Source organism: Abramis brama (assembly GCF_963993115.1).
Source record: "Abramis brama genome assembly, chromosome: 19".
Classification (NCBI taxonomy): Eukaryota; Metazoa; Chordata; class Actinopteri; order Cypriniformes; family Leuciscidae; genus Abramis; species Abramis brama.
Genome location: NC_139981.1, coordinates 21,046,048 through 21,070,193, shown reverse-complemented (window position 1 = coordinate 21,070,193; position 24,146 = coordinate 21,046,048). Strand labels below are relative to the sequence as shown.

General features: G+C 38.0%; 1 protein-coding gene across 1 annotated transcript in view; it reads left to right on the top strand.

Moving 5' to 3' along the window:
• The window catches only part of kcnh5b (potassium voltage-gated channel, subfamily H (eag-related), member 5b), a 42,876-nt gene that overhangs the window by 15,900 nt on the left and 2,830 nt on the right, over nucleotides 1-24,146 (top strand). The window contains exons 7-10 of the mRNA XM_084093897.1: nucleotides 1,526-1,955; nucleotides 6,358-6,557; nucleotides 6,648-6,900; nucleotides 14,687-14,883. Of these exons, the coding sequence (XP_083950023.1) occupies nucleotides 1,526-1,955; nucleotides 6,358-6,557; nucleotides 6,648-6,900; nucleotides 14,687-14,883 (1,080 nt within the window). The remainder of the gene's footprint in view (nucleotides 1-1,525; nucleotides 1,956-6,357; nucleotides 6,558-6,647; nucleotides 6,901-14,686; nucleotides 14,884-24,146) is intronic.

Here is a 24,146-nt window from a genome sequence, read left to right as displayed (position 1 = left end):
TCGTCTGATATCCCTCAGGACTATGTGATAAATACACCTGACAACACCTGAGTTCAGCTGGCAAACTAGTTTGTGAGGCAAGCTAGGCAATAAAACATAACGCAAAAAACACGTAAGAGAAACGAGTGTTTGTTAGCAAGTCTGTTAACAACTCTGATAATCGAAAGCTAGCTAGACATATGTGGAAATTATTGGACTGGTCTAATTATCAGCAATGGATGAATGAACAGCATGTCAAAAAATGACATACTACAAGCAAGCGCAACAACATACAACATAGAATGCAAACAAGTTTACAAATACGAGATTTATTTACTGGCCACTTCATGCGTTTTCTCAGATCGGATTTCTGATTTATCAAAACGATTCCATTTACACCTGGTCACATAAATGTGTTTTTGCGAAACGGATTTAAATTCGATCTTCAATTCTCGCGCTATTTAATGGAGTGCACGTCACCGAAAGCAACAGATATGAGCTGCATTTTATTGATCATCAGCTAAAATTTCAAAATCAAAGACCGCAATAAGAGAGAGCAGTAACAGCCCTGGTAAGATCACTTCATTTCTTTACTTTTAATGAAGATGATTGTGTGTTAAGCGTCTGCGACTTACTTTCACTTTGATTTGCGATAGTTTGCACGTTGTCTTGATGAATATGCTCAGTTGCTCATCTGCGGTGATGCGTGTTCCAGTAGCGTCGTCATATCTGGCAATAACATATAGACTATAACACGCTCTCACACATTTAAAAAAATTTTTTTTAGCATTTTTGGGAGGAGTACAATTTACATATGTGGTTTCAACAACCAGATGCATTTAGACTTGTCCAGTTTCATCTGGAATGCGTCTCAGACCTCCTCCTGAAGTGGTTTGAGCGATCTGATTCAAATCCGTCTTGAATGCGTTTCGGAGGACATTTACACCTGGTCTTTTCATGATCGGATAGCTATCGCATGAAGTGGCCAGGTCTAAACACAACAGCCCCCATGACAAAAACATACGCACGAAAGCCGAAAACAAACCCTGGTTGGCCTCTCACGTCCATAGACAGTATAAACGCTCACGTCCAAATTTGAGGAAGTGGTGGGGGAAGTGACGTATGCCGTAAAGCAGTCGAATTTTGTAGTTCTTTTTGTGCTCGGGTTACTACCCGAACCCCGAAGTTACGTAGTGCCAGTAAAAGCGATACAGACCCCGTCAGGCTATGGCAGACGCGTCATTCAACCTATTGTAAGTCGATGTACCATCACAAGGGTCTTGGAAATATATTATGAAGGTTGAAAAGCTACATAGTGTTCCTTTAATACAGTGGTGCAGCTATAAGTAGGCTACTGACTATAAGAAACTTTGCAAGTACATGTCAACTTATTCTACTAACCCTAACCGTAGTATAACAGTCTACTAATACTCTGAAAGTTAGCTGACATGGTTGCAAAGTTAGTAGAATGTCTAAAGTGGACTATTGAAATAAAGTGTTACCATATTATATTATAAACTATCTTTATTTTCTCTTTTTTTTCCAGGGCATCAGCAGCTTGTTCAGTTCTCTGAAGGTAGTTCGACTGCTTCGATTGGGTCGTGTTGCGCGTAAACTGGACCACTATCTGGAGTATGGCGCAGCTGTGCTAGTTTTACTGGTCTGTGTGTTTGGATTGGTGGCCCACTGGCTTGCCTGCATATGGTACAGCATTGGAGATTATGAGGTCATTGACGAACAAACCAACACCATTAAGACAGACAGCTGGCTCTACCAATTAGCCATCAACATTGGATCCCCGTACCGGTACAATGCCAGTGGGACTGGTCAATGGGAGGGCGGTCCTGGGAAAGACTCTCTGTATATAACATCACTATATTTCACAATGACCAGCCTGACCACCATTGGCTTTGGAAACATTGCGCCAGCTACAGACGGAGAGAAGATCTTCTCTGTGGCCATGATGATGGTCGGATGTGAGTGATTTTCTTCTTTAACATCATCTTTTTCACAACAAAATGAGCAGGTGAGATAGATTGTAATTTTCACCTGATAAATCAGATCACCCGAAGTAAATATTAATATTAGGTTAAACTGGGTCTCTTTTCTTGCTGCTTTTCTCTTTCTCTGTTTATTCTCTCCTCTGTCAGAGTTAATCTGACTAATCTCATCTGGCCCCTCTATCTTCCAGACAGCAGTGCTTTGCTTCTAGTGCATCTCCTTCAGAAATAACTCAGAGACAGTAATACAGAGAGATGGGTGGAGAGAAGCACATATAACTGGCCAGAATGAAGGAATGAAGCCAGTCATTGTTAATGTCCTTCTCCAGATATGTGTGTGCAGCGAGGAGTCACTCTGGATACTATACAGATATGCAGTAATAATTATCAGCATGTGTGAGTGCTGAACCGCACAAACACACATATAGAAACCCTGCTCACCGACCCCACATGCACTGACTCTTGGGGCATCATGCAACTGTACGCTTTTTAAATTTACAGGTTTTTTTAGCGTGCAAGAAAACCTAGGTTCAAATGGCAAAAACACACACACTCGTAATCACCCGACACGAAGCGAGTGGTTGCCTCCGCGGAATGCATTCGAGTCGCACTCATACATGCATATATACGTAAGGGAGAATCCATGGCATTTAACTATTTGAATGCCCTCCGCGAGCAGTTTCTAAGAAACCCTCTAGTTTCTAAGAAATATAATGCAGCGATTCAGTTGCGAAGCTATTTTAATCGCAGGGCACAGTTTAATGCACAGGTAGGGCTATTTTAATGTCGCAGGGCAGCGTTGATAAGTTTCTGTGTTCCTGAATGTTTCTGTGTGCGCAGCGCGGTCTCCGATCTCTGTGTGCGAGTGACGTGTGTGTGTGGTTTAATGAAAACAGCGCATTAATATAGAATGGTGATTAAACTGACTTTGAACTACCTGTGCATTAAACGGTTTTATTGCACACCTTACAGCCAATCAAAATCGAGTATTCAGACTGGCCATATACATATTATTTTATTTAAAACAATTATTTTTTAAAATATTTTTTTATTCATTTATTTTTACAATTAGATTTTTACTATTGTGATTTTTTTTTTTTAAAGGAGTTTATAGGATTAAATTGATCAAAAGTAATATAAACCTTTTACAATTTATACAACATTTCTATTTCAAATAAATGCTTTTTTTGGACTTTCTAATCATCAAAAAAATCCTGAAAATAATGTATCATGGTTTCCACAAAATATTAAGCATGACAGTTATTTTTGAGCACCAAATCATCATATTAGAATGATTTCTGAAGGATCATGTGACTGAAGACTGGAGTAATGATGCTGAAAATTCAGCTTTGTCATCAAAGCAATACATTACATTTTAAAATATAGAAAAATAATAGTAGAAACAGTTATTTAATAGAAATAATAGAAAACAGTTATTTTAAATTCTTGTTTCACTGTATTTTTGATCGAATAAATGCAGCCTTGGTGAGCAGAAGAGACTACTTTAAAACTTTTCTTTAAAAGACTTCATTATATTATATTATATTATATTATATTATATTATATTATATTATATTATATTATATTATATTATATTATATATAAGATGTGCAGAAATATGATTACTTGGGCTTACAATGTCTTTTTGCCTCCCATCTCTGCTCCACTCGTCGTCTTCGTTTCCTCTGCCTTTTTGTAAAAAAAGCCCCTTCAGATCTAAGAGTCATACAGTATTTTCTTGCTTTTGACCTAGACAGCGGTTTCCCTGACCTGTAATATTCTCTAACAACATCACTTAGGTGGAGCAGTCATTTTAAAAGCTCATTACACTAATGGGGTCATTGTGAATCTTTAAGAGGATAGCCGAATGAGCTCTGTTGATGACGGTTTGGTTTCTAACGCATGAAATGTAGGAACAAGAAGATACAACTTTCAGTGTGACGTGACAAATAATGTTAGAACAAGGGATTTCTCCCGTAATGACATTATTGACGCCAGAGTAAGGCCATGTTAGGCCAGAAATGAGTATGTTTTGGGCTTAAGGCATTTTAAAAAGGCTCTGTTGATCTACTCATGATGTTGTAAGGTCTTCAGAACACTTTGGTTTAATCAAGGGGAGATGATCACACACGCCCAATAAAAACAACAGCTCACAATTAATGGAGAGAATAATTGTAGTTAGCTGTTCTGATGACTCTCGTACACAGCGCAGAGCCCCATTCTCTCTTTCTCCGTCTGTAATTAACCAAACACATTGTTCTCATCTCCAGATCCTTCAGATAAGATATTTTCTCTTTTGTTTTCATGTTTCGCTAAAGATCCTAATCTCATGTCTTACTCTTTCTTTCTTCCTGTCTTGGCCACATCTCTGTCTGTCTCTGTGGTAGTGAGGTCCTATAAGGCCTCATTATGTGTGTTAGTTAGTACAGGCTCCCCTGAGACTCTCCCTATGCACCATCCATGCCATTTGCTCTACAACTTTCTCTGTTTCTGCCCCACCTGGATAAAAAGTTTAAAATCTCACTGGGTAATGTGTGGGGTGGAATACGGTTGTATTGTGCACAAAAATGTTAGATAAAACCCTCATGACATGATTCGTTTTTAATTAGGGCTGTGCAACGATTAATCGCATCCAAAATAAAAGTTTGTGTTTACATAATATATGCGTGTACTGTGTAAAATTATTTTGTATATATAAATACACACACATGCATGTATATATTTAAGATTCTTTATATATATATATATATATATATATATATATATATATACTGTATATTATATATTATATATACAGTATATACATGCAAATATTTCTTAAATATAAACATGCATGTGTGTGTATTTATACATATACACGCACATTATGTAAACACAAACTTTTATTTTTGATACGATTAATCGCGATTATTCGTTGCACAGCCCTATTTGGAATGTTTATATTTATGCCAAGCAGATTTTGATGATCACAAGTTCTCAGTCCTCATCTTTAACTAATGCTGAAGAACTGTGAGGAACTGTCACATCCAGTTAGGGCTGGAAAATATATCAAATATTCATGATATCTTGCAGGCGAGTTAAGCTGATGATTTTAATGCACATTATATCGGCCATTAAAGACTTATAATACTTTTTTCAGAGAGTGTTAAGATATGCTTTAATATTAGAGTTAGAGTTCAGTTCAGTTCTGAATCAGTTCAAACATTTTGTTTCACCTAAACTGATTCATAACAATTGATTCAACGATCCTCTGCATGGAAGTTCACCTTTTAATGTGTCTGTTAAAAACCACCTCACTCACAGATCATTTCTGTTTCTCAAACCATATTGATTCAGGTATGGCCAAAAGAGTCTGACTTTCCTTCTTTTCTTTCTTTTCTTTCTTTCTTTCTTTCTTTCTTTCTTTCTTTTTCTTTCTTTCTTTCTTTCTTTCTTTCTTTCTTTCTTTCTTTCTTTCTTTCTTTCTTTCTTTCTTTCTTTCTTTCTTTCTTTCTTTCTTTCTTTCTTTCTTTCTTTCTTTCTTTTACAATGACTCTCTGATTAGTTTTGTATATTTATGAGGTTGTGTGTGGGGTTTCTTTGACTATAATTACTTTCTTTCAGTACAGGCGATTCAGATGGCTGATATCCAAAACTGAAAACTGAATCAGAAAAATACAAAGAGAAGAAATCCCCTTCCTAACTCACTCTCTTCAGCCTTCTGACTCCCTCTTGTTTTCCCTGTTTCTCTCGATCAGTTTTCTCCTGCTCTAACTTGGTCATTTCATTTGGCTTTTCATCATCCATTTTATCTTTTCACATTCCATCCATTTCACTTTCTTTTCTGTTCCCGCTCTTCTCTTATTGGTTGTGAGTGGAAGTATTTGAAAAAGCTATTTCAGGAAGGTTGCCATAGAGATGAGGATTGGAGATACTGTGGAAACACATGAGAAAGGCAATAAAAACAGGATTTTTTTTAAACAATTAATCGTGCATTTCTAGTTTGAAACAATTACTGTGTATTACAATTACTTTTCAATTAATGCTAAATATATTCTGTCACACATATCCAAATATATTGTCACATTTGAACAATTTATTTATCTAAATAAAATTTTTGCTTCATTCATTCATTCATTCATTCAGAATCTACCCCAAAATTGTATATCTGTCAAATGATAATTCTGTCATCATTTACTCACTCTCATGTTGTGCCAAACCTGTATGCATTTCTTTCTTCTGTGGAAGACAAAAGAAAATATTAAATAAACTATATTTGTACATTTAACAATTTATTTAAATGTTTAAAATGAATTGATTAAACGATTTATTTATTTATTCTCATTTCAAATCTGTCTGACCAATGTCTATTTTATTCTTCTCTCCTCATGTCCTATAGCTCTCCTTTACGCCACCATCTTCGGTAATGTGACAACCATTTTCCAGCAGATGTATGCAAACACCAACCGTTACCACGAAATGCTGAATAACGTGCGGGATTTCCTCAAGCTCTACCAGGTGCCCAAAGGCCTCAGTGAGAGAGTGATGGACTACATCGTCTCCACGTGGTCCATGTCCAAAGGCATCGACACAGAGAAGGTGAGACTGAAACAGATGGGATGGTTGCATGATTGAAGTTTTTGATATTATTCTTGGAAAATTCTACATTGAAATTTCATCTGTGCACAGGTGCTCTCCATCTGCCCTAAGGACATGCGGGCTGATATCTGCGTGCACCTGAACAGGAACGTGTTCAACGAGCACCCTGCCTTCCGATTGGCCAGTGACGGATGTTTGCGCTCATTGGCTGTTGAGTTCCAAATGATACACTCCGCCCCCGGTGACCTCATCTTCCATGCGGGTGAAAGCGTGGACCTGCTCTGCTTTGTGGTGTCAGGATCACTGGAGGTCATCCAGGATGACGAGGTCATCGCTATACTGGGTTCGTTTGGTAACTGTTTTTAAAAGCACTGATTTATGCCGGGTTCACACTATACGATTTTGGCTACGATTTGCCCGCCTGAGACCATTTTTTGTGAATCCTAAAAGATTCCTCTAATTCCTAGGCAAAAATCGGAAGTCTTTAATCGCTAGTTTGACATGTTCACCGACTGCTGATTAATGACTAACAGGGCCGTGCACAGGGGGGTGGCCCGGTGGCTAGAGCCACTGCCCCTCTGCCCTCATCGACTGAGGTGCCCCTCTTCCCCACCCCCACCAAAGCTCAAAGCATTCCGCTGATTCTGCTAATCCGCTCCAGGTTTTCCCGCTCGCTCCGCAGCATCACTCACAGTATACGACAGCTCACAAAAGCTGTCGCATTAACAGGTAGGCTATGCAAGACAGTGGTTGAATCTGCGAAATTAGTTTTTTTATTTTTTTATTTATTTATGTCGGTAAATTTTTGCTCTTGGTCTTCTGGCTTCTGGCTCTTTCTACTAGTGCTAACAGCTTGTACAACCAGGGCTGGACTGGCCATCGGGCATACCGTGCACTTTCCCGGTGGCCCGACGTGCTTTTTGGGCCGATACATCTCATACTCATACATTATTTTTATTATTTTTTTATTTTTTTTATTTTTTTTAACAGCCCATAAAATGTGTACATCGGCGGCCCATTAGTTTGTTTTGTTTTGCTTAATTGGCGGTGCTGGGTTTGTGCCGGTGTAATGCATTGGTCAGAAAAAGTCAGCGTTAGTTTTTGTTCTTTTTCTTCTGACAGACCAGCCCATGAAACACGTAGATCAGCGGCCCATTGGTTCTTTTCTTGATTGACACTGGGCTGGGCCAATCACAACTTTAAACGAGTGAGCGAGCGTGCAGCAGTGTCAGTGTGTATCTGTCAAAATAGTCAGCGAGATGGAGAAGAAACGCAAGGAATGTGCAGAAAAACAGCGTGAAAAAATAGAAACAGGCCCTTAAAGCAGACACTGTAAACTGTGTCAAAATATACACTACCGTTCAAAAGTTTGGGGTCAGTAAGATTTTTTAATGTTTTTAAAAGAAGTAGCCTATCTTCTGCTCACCAAGACTGCATTTATTTGATAAAAAACAAACAGTAATATTGTGAAATATTATGACAATTTAAAATGACTGTTTTCAATTTTAATATATGTTAAATTGTAATTTATTCCTGTGATCAAAGCTAAATGTTCAGCATCATTACTCCGGTCTTCAGTGTCACATGATCCTTCAGAAATCATTCTAATATGATGATTTGATGCTCAAGAAACATTCATTATTATTATCAATGTTGAAAACAGTTATTTACAATTTTCTTTTTTTTTTAATTCTTTGATGAATAGAAAGTTCAAAAGAACAGCATTTATTTAAAATATAATATTTTCTAAAATTATAAATGTCTTTACTGTAACTTTTGATCAGTTTAACTCATCCTTGATAAATAAAAGTATTGATTTATTTTATTTCTTTTCTTCCTTTCTGAAGGATCATGTGACACTGAAGACTGGAGTAATGATGCTGAAAATTCAGCTTTGATCACAGGAATAAATTACACTTTACTGTATATTCACATAGAAAACAGCTGTTTTAAATTGTAAAAATATTTCAGAATATTACTGTTTTTGTTTGCATTTTTAATCAAATAAATGCAGCCTTGGTGAGCAGAAGATACTTCTTTTAAAAACATTAAAAGTCTTACTGACCCCAAACTTTTGAACGGTAGTGTATGTTTTCTGCCCTTCATCAGCTCCTGTGATGATGATGATAGTGATGAGGATCAGGAGAGAGATGAGAGAGTGTAGAGCCTGCGGTAAGCAGAACTACTTTCAAAACACTTCGGCCATGTCATGAGTGTAGGAACCCATAACCCAGTTACAGATTATTTCCACATCTGCATAGTTGACGATTACAGCAATTCACTAGAAATTTAATGAGAGGCGTTTGTAAACCATGTTTTCCACCAAAATAAAAGCTTGATGCAGTTTCCGTCAAAACAAAAGATCATGTGCTTATCTCTTTCAAGTATAGAAATTGGTACAAAACTAATTATGAAAGTTTCCTTTATTGTTTTAGTGCATTTGTTTTACAAAATATGGCTATTACTGTCATTGGATTAATATTATAACTATTATTATGTAGTAGGTGTAATGTAAATAGACACTGTAACTAAAAGAGGTTTGAATTTTTCTTTGTTTAATTTGCACACTGAATATGGGTTGGAGCTTTTAATTTTGAACTCTCAAAGTGCACCAGATTGATGAATTTAACATTAAAATGCACAAAATTTTCTTATGGGGGGGGGGGGGGGGGGGGGTTAAGGAATTGGAGTTGGTATGCATATATTTAAGGGCGTGCAAAGATGGGTGGTGTTTATGATCATATAGTGGGCCAGTCTGGGCCAAAATGCCAGGGCCGATTTATTTATTTTTTTGCCCCAGTCCAGCCCTGTGTACAACATATCCACGTTCGAATTAGCTGCTTGTCTAATCAAATTATTGTACTCTCGATCAGATCTAATACAAATAACTTAATTTTCTGTTGTTAACCCAGAAACTTAACCCCCCCAAAAAAACAAAATAGTGCCCCTTTTTTGGTTTAGGCCACTGCCCCTTAAAATGTCTGTGCACGGCCCTGATGACTAATGTGATAAAATTTCCAAAGACAAAAGATTTGACGCACAGTCCAGACTTCTACGACAACTGTCAAATCAAAAACCAATAGGAGTGCGTAACATGATGATGCAGTTAGTAAGACAACAACAAACCATCACTTGCTCCAAACACACATCTTTGTTTTTTCCCAGTTTCCTTTTTTAAGAAAAGTCATGATCAAAATTGGATGCTAGAGTGTTTTTGTTTGCTTGCTAGAATTTCTGTCCCGCATGTAAATGCAGCTCACAGTCAACGAATGCGTCATGGATTGATGTCCCCAGACGAGTCTTCTTGCGTGCATCCGTTTTTTACTCGTCATGACTGCCGTACAGTCTCAGTTAAAGCGTAACTCTCGCCAAAATGCAACCTAGGGTCTTTTTGTTAATCTACCTGAGGCAAACTTTCGTTTAAAAGCATAATTAGAATGGAAACGCCACTTTTAAGTTTGACCGTATTTTCGTTTTCGGTCAAATTGCCTTTTGAATGGGAGTGCTTGGGGCACTTCTATGATAGCATCAAAATCACTATTTTTAAAACACTAAGAAGGCTCGACACAACATGAAACTTTGCTCGAAGTATCACCAGGGGCTCTACACATGAACTCGAGCATTGAGAACATTGTTTGTGTACACAGAGTTTACTAAAAAGAAAGATTTTGATCAACTCACTGTAGCTGTGTCCGCCGCCATTTTGACAGTCAAAAATAGTCGATCTCCAAATGCGAATGAACTGACTCTGAATTTTAGTATTGTTTCTTATATGAGGATCCTTTTTCAAATACAAGGTCAATATTGATTTTCACTAACGACAAAACAACTAATTATCCGTGAATTTATATGGAACTAAGCTTTAGGAGCTTTCCATCTTTACTCTCCTCGATCGACTATTTTTGACTGTCAAAATGCCGGCGGACACAGCTACAGTGAGTTGATCAAAATCTTTCTTTTTAGTAAACTCTGTGTACACAAACAATGTTCTCAATGCTCAAGTTCATGTGTAGAGCCCCTGGTGATACTTCGAGCAAAGTTTCATGTTGTGTCGAGCCTTCTTAGTGTTTTAAAAATAGTGATTTTTATCCAAGCACTCAAGCACTCCCATTCAAAAGGGAATTTGACCGAAAACGAAAATACGGTCAAACTTAAAAGTGGCGTTTCCATTCTAATTATGCTTTTAAATGAAATTTTGCCTCGGGTAGATTAACAAAAAGACCCTAGGTTGCATTTTGGCGAGAGTTACGCTTTAATAACAACTGAGATCTTACAGTGTAACATGGCTTACAGCGGGGATCATGTTCGTACAGTCTGACAAGCAACAGTCTGAAAGGACTATTATAAATCGTACAGTGTACACCTGGCTTAATACATGCTCTGTTTTTTTTACCATCTATTAGCATCTCTCAATATCTGTTCATTCTTGCTGCAGTGTTTGACTTCTAGATTAGAAAAACATTTTGGTTGTCATGGTGATGAAAAACTTTTTTTTAAATGATTTCTTTTTGACATCATTAATTTGATTTTGATTGAATCTCCAGCAATCAGACTGACTTCCATTATAAACACCATCTCACTTGTAAACTTTCAATCAGCTGCTTCACTGAAATCGCATTAGAATATCACTCTCCCTCGAGTCGTCATCGGAATGGAACCATACAGCGGCATTAATCATTAAGCTCTAATGGCCGCTGAGTTGAGGCCTTGTCTCTCCTCCAGCTCGGCAGGAAGCCTGGACTCACAGTGGTGGGTGTCTGGGCAGAGGAAGATGGGCTCCTGGGGAGTGGAGTTAGTGGGGTGTAGAGCTGTGCGGCTCTACAGGAGACGAAGGAGAAGAAATTATGACATTAGTCACATTTATCCATATGGCTCACATTTACCCAAAACAATTTTCGCTGGACCGTCTTCAACAGAACCCTTGTTAATGTGCTTAAGGAAAAACATACCCAAGTGTCACTTGTTTACTTAAAGGGATTGTTCTCCCAAAATGGAAATTCTGGCATCATTTACTCACCATCATGCAGTTCTAAACCTGTATGATTTTCTTTCTTCTGTGGAACACAAAAGAAGATATTGCTAAACGTTTCTCGGTCTACATTATTCTGGACACATTTGAAAACAGCGTTTTCATTTCGAAACGCTCTCCTTCCACGCGGTTTCAAGTGTTTTCCAACAGTTGCTCTTCCATACTGAAGCATCGGATCACATTTAAATCATCTTACTGCATACGCGTAATACTAAAAGATCACTGAGATGATGCTGAGAGACCAGACATAATAAAGATCTCATGCTATTCTTCTGGGATGAAGAGGATTTATTAGCAAAATATCCCACAACTTACTGTACTAGAGCTTCCAGTTTGCACTCAAAATATGAATGGTCTAAAATGCAATTTCTCTCATGTTTTGCCACAGGACAGCAATTTTCTGAAATCTTTGCAGCAATGTAGTATGAAGACTGCACAAAGTAAAAAGAGTTTCTAACAATGAAAATAAATAGCAGGCACATCAATGCTGGTATAACCATAGATACATTTATAGATACAATTTACGTCACATGACTAAACATGCGTCATCTTTTTCAAATACCTATGTTTTTACAGTCTACACTACATCATAAAAACAGGGTTTTCATATGTATCCACTTCAAAGAGCCTCTTCAAATGTCTCTGTTTTAGCAGGACGCCGTCTCAGTTTGTATGGAATTTGTATATTCCACCTAACATTCTCAACCTTTACACACACTATAAAAGTATTATAAAATATTACAGTATGATCCTGAAGGTATGGGTTTAACTGTCCCCACGCGGCAACAGAGTGCCATGGTAACACATGACTCCTTGGAGACAATGTTTGCTGGCTTCTGTCTGAGATAAACCGTAAATCCCCACAGCCTCTTCAGGGATACGACTGTCTTCAAACTCTCAGTAGAGTCCTTGACAAAGTCTCTGCAGACCAGATCTGCTGCACACAGTATGTTCGAATTAAAATAAATACCCTGACCGTGTGAAACAACTTATTTTTTGTACCATAATAATGTTTACATGAATCAATTTGGTATTTGTATTAAGTTATATATACTGTATATATTGTACTAAATGCAACATATCAGCTCTTGTGCATGCAGTCTACAACATGTTATTAGGGTTGACGCAAGAGTGGTATGCTTTGTTAAAGATGACAGCAGAACAATGGTTTTCAGGAAAAGAGGATTTTTCAGTTTTGCTTTGAATGGTTAATTAGAGCGCTTGTGTGCATGCATTCCTAGCAGCTGCTAATTGTGGTTTAATTGGTCTGGCATGTGCAGCCAATTAAATATGTTTTGCTACTAGAAATAAGTCTTTAATTGGCAGGACAAGCACCTGTGGCAGATGATCTCTGTAAGGAGATAATGCTGAGCTCAGCATCAAAAATATTAGCCTGAAAACAAGAAACTTCTCTTTGAACCAGCCAAGAAGGGTTTTGATTTGTGGTAACTGCACGTTCAACACTGCTGCGTCCTATGGAATCAGTGCAGGGTTTTGCACTTGAAGGTTGAAGGTCTATTTTGGGTCGCTGGCGCCGAGGATCTGTGGAAAGTGATGGGAGAGATCAGTGTGCCATTGATCTTCGGCATCTTAAACGAGTAGAGACAGCTACACTCCTCTCTGATAATACCACGTTCATCTATGCAGCAATTATCCTGCTTTCTTACTGTCTCTTAATGTTTCTTGGCTCTTTCACTCAGTTCTGAAAATAAGAGATAATTAAAAAATGATACTTGAGCTCTGAGTTATCTTTTGTGCTTTACACTTATTGCATTTCCCTTTTGGCCTTAAAATTTAAGGTTGGCAGGAAATGGTACTCCACCCTATCTATTTTCTAAATGTATGTCATGATCTTACTGTGAACAATTCATTCATGTGTACGTTTCTTTTTTAGCTTGTAATTTTGTAACTTCCAGTGAAATGTCAGACTTCTCTCTGGTAAAACATGCTGGACTTCTCCAATCATTTAGTCTACTTAAACCCCGTCCCTTTCTTACAATGGACAGCAAGCTCACACTCAAATCTGCCTCCAAGTCAACAGCTGATGATTTGAACAAGTCCCTGTCCTACTTTTTTATTTTATTTTTATCAATCCGTTTCATTAGGATGTACGCCACAAAATGGATGAAATAATTTGGTGCTAATTCCATTTCCTTTGACTGGAAAATGAAAATTTAGTCATTTACTGTTGAAATGAACAACAACACACACACAACAACACACACACAACAACTCTTGTTGTTCCAAACTCATTTGATTTTCTTTTATGGAACACATTTTTTTTTTTTTTTGAAGAAGAAGAATGTCCAAGCTGCTCTTTTTCATATAACAAGATAGTAATTTTTACTATGATTAAAAAAAAACACCAAAAACTTCATATGACTTTTTGTTCTAATTCACTGTTCTAATTCTTCTGAAGTCATGTGATAGCTTTGTATAAGGAACGGACCAGGGGTGCGTTTCCCAAAACCATAGTTGCTAACCTGTTAGCATTGAAATTGCATTGCAACCAACAAAGTTGCTAGCTTAGTTAGCAACTATGGTTTTGGGAAACGCACCCCAGAGCAAGGGCAACGTTTCCAGTAAATATCCAAAAACTGTTAAAATATCATCTTTTGCAGAAGAAAGAAAGTCATGCAGGTTTTTAATGTCATGAGGGTGTTTAAATGATAACAGATTTTTGATAGAGAATTAATTTTTGAGAGAATTATTAATTTAATTTTCTGTCAGTTCACACAAAGCTATTATTTGGCTTTATTCAGCTCCACACAAGAAAAAAATTCATATGAGTTCAGAATGAAAGGAAAGTGAGTAATCCAAAGTTCTGCTTTTTATGTTAATTACCCTTTTAAGTAGAGTAAGCTAAACTCTTTCCAGTACAGTAATTCTCCTGCTCAGGTTGGTGCCTGTCTCTAGATCCTACAGTATTAAGAGAATATTAATTGAAATGTCAGATTTGATCATTCTGCTGCTCAACCTTGCTGTGAGATGATACATTTGATACAAGACACCAATTAAATCTCCCACTAACTCTCTGCTCTGTTAAATATCTTTATAATCTTCCCTTTGCATGTTCTCTGATCCTTTTGTCCTCTCTCAGGTAAAGGGGACGTGTTTGGTGATGTGTTTTGGAAGGAGACGACTTTGGCCCACTCATGCGCTAACGTTCGAGCGTTAACATACTGTGATCTTCACATCATAAAGAGGGAAGCCCTTTTGAAGGTGTTAGACTTTTATACAGCGTTTGCCAACTCCTTCTCCCGGAACCTCATTCTCACCTGCAACCTGCGCAAAAGGGTGAGAAACGTTAGCAATACACACCTCGTATGTTATGTCTAATTGTTTTTGATAGGATTGTCAGTGTTTCCATAGACCAGCATTGCAGACTCCTTTGTTTGAATGATTCAACCTATTTTTTACTATGTGCTGAAATATTGTGCTTTCTTGCTTCCCTCGATATTTCTTGCTTCTCCTTTCTAAACAATTACTAAGCCACACACACTCATTCTCACACACACACACACACACACACACACACACACACACACACACACACACACCCACACACACACCCACGCCCACACACACACACACACACACACACCTACACACACACACCTACACACACACCTGCAAACAACATAGTGTTTTTAGGCTAATGGTCAGATATGAATAAATCAAAACACGGCAAAAGCTCCTCTCATACATACTTCCCCTTTATCACTCTTCTCTTTCTCTCTCTCCCCCTAATGTTATTCCTTTTTCCACCCTGATTGTTCCCAGCATGCTTTTACCTGTCAAACAGTCTTACATTTATGCTGAAGCAAAAGACAAAATCACAGTAGCACTGTTTTAAACAGTTTTAATATATTTTAAAAAAAAAATTATATTTTTAGACTTTTCTCTACTGTATAAATAGTAATTAGAGGACAGAAAATTAAAGGAATAGGAAAAATAGTGGAATAGGATCAGGATCATTCATGCAAGCTTGAGTTCATGATCACCATGACTTAACAGCTTGGCCAAAAAGTTTTGAATTGTTGATGGGGGGAAAAAAAGATTAATTCTCTTCATTTAACAGCAATTAATCCGTATAGTATATATGATATAGAAATAAAACGGCAGCATAGTGATTTCAGATGTATTTTGTGGTCAAATGAAAGACCAGTCTTGTTTAGTGTCTTTAAGGGAGCCTGAGGGTTTCAACAGAATTAAAGATTTAGATTTCAAGCATGTATCTGCCATTTAAAAGGAGGGAGAGGGAGAGAGGGAGAGAGGGAGAGAGGGAGGGAGGGAGGGAGAGAGAGAGAGAGAGAGAGAGAGAGAGAGAGAGAGAGAGAGAGAGAGAGAGAGAGAGAGAGAGAGAGAGAGAGAGAGAGAGAGAGAGAGAGAGAGAGAGAGAGAGAGAGGTAAGGATGGCATCAGTCTGGAGAAAGGAGTGAAAAGAGAGTTTTTGATTGTGTGTGTGTAGGGCAGAGGTGTGGGCAATTTTTTGGACATTTTTTTGTTAATATAGAGTTTGTACGGTATAAAAATAATTATGTCTATGGAATGTCGTGTGTGTTTGTGTTTTCTGGTTAATCAGTTAGTCTATAAGACAGCTTGTGGGCCTTCAGGCTGACACACAACACACAGACACGCTTCTTCCAGAAGGCTTTTGCATTAATGATGTGACCCAGAATAAGACTCTGTCTGGCAATAACTTCCAAATTCTGAGACTGGTTGTTTGCCTAAACTACTACAGTACTACTGTCAAACCACATAAAATGTTCACTAGTTCCATGGCTATCTCAGCATTATATGCAAACAAATAACATCATTGTAGGTTAATGTTATCTTTCCAATAACATGTCTAATAATGATGACAATGAGAATCATACTTGTATTAGTTAACCAGACCATCTTGCACTGCCCCGTGAAATATAATTTTACAAATTACAATAATATTCTAATATTCACTTTTTATTCAATTAATTCAATTATTATTATAATTTATATATACATATATACACACATATACTTCTACTACTAATAATAATACAGTTTTAACAAGTCAATTATTTTAAATAAATATTTTATGACTGTGTATACATAGCCTCAGAGATCATGTGGTTTTCTGGAGGTGATGCTTTATTTACTCTGTGTTATATTACTGTTTTAAAATAATAACATTCAAATACTCACTTTATTGTTTTTTATTACTTGTATTGGTATAATAATAATAATGAACAATGATAATTCTTATTATGCTATTGTGGTTGTTATTGTTAATAATAATAATTATAAATATATAGCAATAATAACAACAATGATAATAATAATAAGTGAATTTTTAATACAAGTTAATCATTTTATTGTAATAATATTGCCAAAAGCACTCCTGAGTCCTGACTGTGTCTACATAGTCTCAGAGTTCAAGTGTTTTAATGGAGGTGTGTGTTGTGTTATTTCCTCCGAGAGTCACATGTTTTCTTAGGCAAAGAGATACGGACAGGTTTAGAATTGTTTTCTTTAAGCAGTAAATTGAACAGAAGACTGAATCTCATATCTCATCAGTCTGTGTCACTGAATTAGAACAGTTTTCAGTGCGTGTGTTCACTGCATGACTGCATTAGACGTGTGTATGACTGCAGGTGACAGGCAGGATTACCTGAACAGCCCTAATGTGTCACCTAATCACCCACCGAGACTGACACACTCTCCCTCAGTGTGTGTGTGTGCGCGCGTGTGAGAAAGAGGAGGGAGGTTTAGGTACGGTACAGTGATGGCTCTAGGGTTTGAAAGAAAGAGAGATATTTATAGAGACAGACTTTATTTATTTATTTTTCATTTTTCCTGAAATGGAAGAAATTCTTAAAATATATATAATATTAATTTACATTTAAAATATTTATATTCATTTATCTTTGATGTATATATAATATACATTATATATTATATAATGTACATATAATATAATATATAATTAGCATTTGCACTACCTGATTGCAGTTCCTTTAGTGAAACAACGCTAGCAACTGGTGCCATTCATTCTTAGTGAAGACACACGCTCCAGAATGATACCATCCTTACCTCCCTCTCTCTCTCTCTCTCTCTCTCTCTCTCTCTCTCTCTCGTTAGTTTTCTCTCTCAGTCCTGTCTTCATCTCCATCCATTTGGTCTGTTTAGTAGTCTAATTAATGATGTTTTTAAGTTTATTCTCTGTAGTGACAGGGCTCAGGAGAGTACAGAGATACACAAATACACGTTTAGGCACACTAGATGATAAATATATGGAAAATGAAAAGAAAGAAGTTACTGAAAATAAAAAAAATCGGATAAATATGGAATGCTTCCATCCGCTCGCCTCAGGCAGATAGTCCCCCAAAAAATCAGACCCATTTAATCATGGATACACACAGCGACATCTTGGCAAGAAGGTGAGACTCCCCTGCCGATTTCCTCTTTGGAGTAATGGCTTCTCTCTTGAGTGCTTCCAGAACATTCTAGAGAGTGAGAGATTGATGGAGGAGAGGAGCAGCCCTGCATTTTATTTAATAATGATTTTTTTTTGCTTGCTGGCAATAATGCGTGTAAAGAAAGCTTGTGTTTGTGATATTTCTGCTGCTTCAATTTCAGAGATTTTTTTTTTCTCCACCTGTGTGGGGATTCTTACATTTAAGATGGGGTTACATTGTCTATTAGTATATACAGTAATGAGGAGGAGGAGCGTGTGTGTGTGTGTGTGTGTGAGAGAGAGAGAGAGAGAGCGTGTGAGAAAGCACACCTGGTTTCCTTCTAACTGTAATGTGACAGTAAGAGGGTCTGAAGCATTTGTCAGTGATTCTCCGCTGTAAACGTTCTGGACACATTTTGAGCCAATTACCTCTCGTCAGAGAGAAGACGCTTCCCCACTGGGGGATGGCAGTTTGTGTGTGTGTGTGTGTGTGTGTCCAAGATCTGTTATGTAATTGTGTTGCTAACAGGCTTCTGTGTCATTTTAAGTCACTCAAGCCTCAATGGTTTACGCACACACACACCCCCAGACAAAATAAACATTCAAACTGGAAAAGGACTGACAAGTGACATGTTCAGAATGATCAAAGATTTTAGAGTCAGTATTTCTTTGTTTTTCCTATCAGTATTTCTTTCTGCATTTATTTAATGTATTTTAAAATGTAATTTATTCCTGTGATGGCAAAGCTGAATTTTCAGCATAATTACTCCAGTCTTCAGTGTCACATGATCCTTCAGAAATCTTTCTAATATGGTGATTTGGTGCACAAGAAATTTTTTATTATTATCAATGATGAAAAAAAGTTTTGCTGCTTTTTTTGTAACAATGTAAAAGCTCACCAAGGCTGCCTTAATTTGATGAAAATACAGTAATATTGTGAAAAAGTATTACATTTGAAAATATCTTTATTCTATTTTAATATATTTTAACATGTTTTTTTTTCCTATGATATGAAATCTGAATTTTCAGCAGGCTTCAACACGCGTCAGCAGCAAACAAGTTAAAAGCTCCTTGCTCCATTGAATTAAATGCAGTAGCTGTTGGATCATGTGAAGTCCGTTAGTCCGTTGCATCTTGTGTGTGATTACTTAAGTGATGTCTTGCATGTGATGGGTGCAAATCAAGTATTTTGATTGCTCCACTGACCTAAAACCTCAGCAATCACATTCATCACGACAGCTGGTTTTTCTTAGCAACCACAAGTTTTATTTTATTTTCTTATCTCTCATTCTGTCGGCAGTTGCAGGTGACTACAGACCAGTGCACAAAGCCTTCACTCTGTCGCTCTGAGATCAGAAGTGGAATCTTAAAATAGCCATTACAGTATGGAACAGACATTTTCAGAGTGCTTTAATACTCAGAGAAAAGGCATGAAAATTAGATGCGTATTGCTATGGTGTGTGGTATTCCTTCGGGGAAGGACAGTTAGGTCAGCTGTCTCTTGTTTAGAAAAAGTGAGATTCTAAAGTCCTTTCAAATGAATGTGAATCAGTTCACTTGAAAATTTTGAACCGTATCATTGCTTAGGATCCGTAAACAATTTGAAAATGGCTCTGTCCAAGACCTAGTCTGCAATTCTCTTCTTCTGCCTCTTTCTTCTGTCAACAAAGTATTTACAGTTTTTCATGTATATATTTCAGCCTTGCACCTCTTTATGCGGTAATTGTTTATACAATATGCCTTCTGGCAATGTTAATTTCTCTGATATTACCATATGCATTCCACAAATCTGAATATGCATAGTACAAATTTGCATCGTGTCCTTTCCGCAAGAGGGTTCATGATTACAATGTCATAATGTGCAGTATTTCATCTTTTGCAGCATTCAGTGTCATTTTCTTATTGAGAATTACAGAATATGCTGTAAATCTTCTCAATTTCTGTTGGTTGCATGTACTTTTGGACCACCACAGTATTAATTGGGTTCATGTTTTTTCAGGTTTGTTTGAGTAGAGCCTCTTTCTTCTAATCACTCCCATGCTCTCCATGCACTAATTGCTTGGGTTATGTCCTCTTACAACATCATCAAAGAGATTCTGCCTTAATTTCAACCTTTCTCTGAGGACTCTTGTCACAGCGCATGAAGCGATGAAGGTCGGTGAAGAAGACAGACAGAAAAACCTATGATAATAATAATAATGCCTAATAATATGCTGTTGGTCCTGCCAAAACAGCGTCAACCTGCCGATGCATGGACTTTACAAGACCCCTGATGGTGTCCTGTGGTATCTGGCACCAAGACGTTAGCAGAAGTTCCTTCAAGTCCTGTAGGTTGCGAGGTGGAGCTGCCGTGAATCAAGCTTGTTTGTCCAGCACATCACAAAGATGCTCAATTGGATTGAGGTTTGGGGAATTTGAAGGCCAGAGCAACACCTTGAACTCTTCATGTTCCCATCGTGTGCCCATTGTAGGTGCTTTCGACGGTGGACAGGGGTCATCATAGGCACTCTGATTGGTCTGCGGCTGCACAGCCCCATACGTAGCAGAGTGTGATGCACTGTGTGTTATGACACATTCCTCCCATAACCATCATTAAAATTTTACGTGACCTTCTGTTGGCTCGGACCAGACAGGATAGCCTTCCTTTTCCTCATGCAACGATGAGCCAACGATGAGCCCAACACCCTGTTGCCAGTTTGTAGTTTGTCCCTCCTCTGACTTCTCATGGTAAATTCTCACCTTAGCTAACTAGGAGCAACCCACAAGCCTTGTCATTTCAGAGATACTTTGACCCAGTCGCTTTGCCATAACAATTTGGCCCTTGTCAAAGTCGCTCAGATATTTATTCCTGCCCATTTCTCTTGCATCCAACACGTTGATTATGAGAACTGATGGTTTGCTTATCATCTAATCTATCCAGACCTTAATATGTGGCCTTGTTAGGAGATGATCAATGATATTCGCTTTACTTGTAACTGGTCAATGTTTTGGCTCATCAGTGTATATAAAATAATGATTCAAATATATATCGTCAAGAGACAGGAGATTTAGAACAAATCTTCTATTTAAATTCGAAAGGATTTGATTTGTTTTCCATGAAAATGACGTGGAAACGTACTTCTTGAAAATCGACAGCAAGCAAGTCTCTTGCAGCTCCGCAGCTCCCCTTTGGATTAATTGATTGCTTTTCAAATGAAATGACACAAAGATTATCACACAAGGTTAAACTTGGCTATATTGTTATTGTTTGTTGTACATTTAGGCTATATAACAGGACTTCTCCAATAAGTGTGCCTTCAGATGTGTCACGCGTGTATAAAATAACGCTAGCTTGGTGTGTTTGCTGCAGCATATTGATAGGGAATGAATCAATTTAGAATGAATTGTAAAATGTTGCGTTTCATACTGTCATGTGGTAGCCTGGCAAGCCAGACCTACATCAAGATGTTAGGTCTGGAAACTCACCATAGACGCGGTTTAATCCGAGGGGCGGGATAAACGGCTGTCTTTCAAATTCCCTCTGCACGCAATAGGACAGTGCTTCAACCAACCAGAGCGTTTCCCAACAGCGGAGCTAACGTTAGTTGATAGATTCAACTTTTGCCATATCTGGCTGGCAAAACTACGAACACATCTTCCTTTTTTTAAGAATGACTTAAGTGCCGTTCTTTGCTCTTTTCTCAAAGAAAAACTTAACTCCAAGTCCTCCAGAGTCGCGGCCAAAGCCGATTCGAAAGACCGTTGTTCTCCATCAGCAGCTGCCATTCTTTGTTTTCAAGTGGCAGCCGTCGCAACTCTGTCGTCATATGTTAAGCCCGCCCCCACCTACTCTATACACGACGTGATTGGCCTGACCCAATTTAGGTTTTTGCAGCTAGAAGGTCTATTGAGAGTTGCTAGACCCCCCTGGCTGTGAAATACATTTTGCTGCCGCTAGGGTGCGTCTAGATTTCTAGGCTAGTCATGTGGGGTGGTAAAGAGAGAATGTAATCGGAAATGCCAATTTCACGAGTCTCTGTCTTCAAGTCCAAGTGAAGTATCGAGTCACTTGTTCATGAGTCCAAGTCAAGTTGCAAGTAATTTTTTGTGACTGTTCACGAGTCCGAGTCAAGTCGCAAGTCATTTTTTCCCCCACTTACATCGAGTTCACATTGCACGATTTTCAAAGTCGTCAGATCACCATTCTTTTCACACTGCACGACTATCTGGGGTAGCATTCAGTTGCTGCTGTGTGCACATTGCACGATGGATCGGCGACAGGGGGTTTCACATTGCATGAGTTTACAATAGGAAGAATCGCAGACATTTCTGTCTGGTCCGCAAACTACGTTTCACAACCAAACACATGCAAGAAGTGATGAGGAAATAACGCGAGATCACTCGTGAGACTGGAATTGTTATTAAAAATAGTAGCCCGCAAGAAACTTGCGATTCAAATTGTCTGCGCTGATTTGCAGCGAAAAGGAGAAAACATCAAATAGACATGGGTGCTCTTGCCAAAGTTCGACTAAACTTTCCTCCGTTTCTTGGGTCCAAATAGATCAAGAAGGAGCCTTTTTCGGAACCAAAGCCTTGTTTGCTGATATTCTGGTCTGTAACTCCTCCCCGAACATCCCACTGCACTGTATTGCTCTCTCATTGGCTGTAGGTCATCGCCTATGTAGTTTTCAGTCAGAACACATTTCACACAGCAGGATATTGAATCGCAGACAGGTCCAGATATTTAGCATGCCAAATATCTCACGGGCATCAGCGACTCTCAGATCATGTCTTTGATAATGCACATTGCGTGATTGTCACTTGCGTGAATGAGCACCGATTTGCCTTCGGCATTCATGGGCGATTTCGCTAAATCTGTTGGCGAGTGATAATCGGACAGACTCGAGTTTCCATCTCTGGGGAACATTGCAGCCTCATGCAGTTCTCTATGTTGCCTGTGCCCAAATCCACAACATTGGCTTCAATGGACTGGCCAGAGTAATATTTTCTCCCTTTAAATCTTTGTTTTTGCTTTGTATGTTTAAAGTTTGACAGACAGCCTACAAAACAATGGTCCCAGCATCCCTGTGCTCCCTATGGCCAGTTCATCCCTGGCTTTACTACAGTTAGTGGAATCACATTTAAAGTGTTCTTTATAAAACCTTGTTTGCAGATGTCCTTAAAAGGTGAACAAGCAATTATTGCCTTGAAAGAGGTTAGAAGAATTTGGTTCTAATGAGCTTTCATCACTCAACGTTATTAAAAAAACAACACAAATGCCCGAAGTTCCCTCCATGATTGGAACTCATTAAATAAATTCTGTTGGTTTTGTGTGAATAACTTTAAGCTGTACCAGGAAATGTGTGTGTCAGAGGAAAATATGTGGCCTCAAACAAAGGCTCAGTGGGACAAATAATGTTGTAATGTTCAAATAGAGAATGTTTCAGTCTAGATCTTGTTTTGCTGACTTTCAGAAAGGGCAAAAGTGAATGACAGACTTTCTCTGTCTGTGAGCTCCAGTGTCTGAACAAATCCATCATTTTTGAGTTGAATATTCTTCAAAATGAAGCAGATTCTTAAGAAAAACAGGAAGAAAGGTGATGTGTGTAAATCTGCTGATCTTAAAATGTATTTTTCCTATCCCAGCTTAACATGAATAGACAAGTTAGCCATTTGTAAGTTGATTTCCACCTAAAAGTGTATCTGTGGCACTATCAAAACAATCTATTTATTTGAGCATCCTACTGGTTAATTAATTGCCTCAACTAATTGTTTTGGGTAGGACTTTCTGTTTTTTACGCAAACGCACACACATTGTTTGTGTGTGTGTATGTGTGTGCGTGCGTGTGTTTGCATCTATAAATATACATATAAAATGTTGTTTCTTTCGCTGGATTAAATGTCTTCTAGCACAATCGATTTGCGAAAAAAAAAAAAATTATCATAGAAAATTCTAAATGATCTGGGCTGCATTTTCCAAAAGCATCGTAAGCCTAAGTAGATCGTAGAACCTTTGCCACCAATGTTCTCTACGATCAACTTAACTCAGCAATGCTTTTGGGAAACGCAGCCCTGGTCAATAATGATTATTATTTTTCTTGCAATTCCAGTTCATGATGCTTGTAGTGCAGCAATTACAAACTTT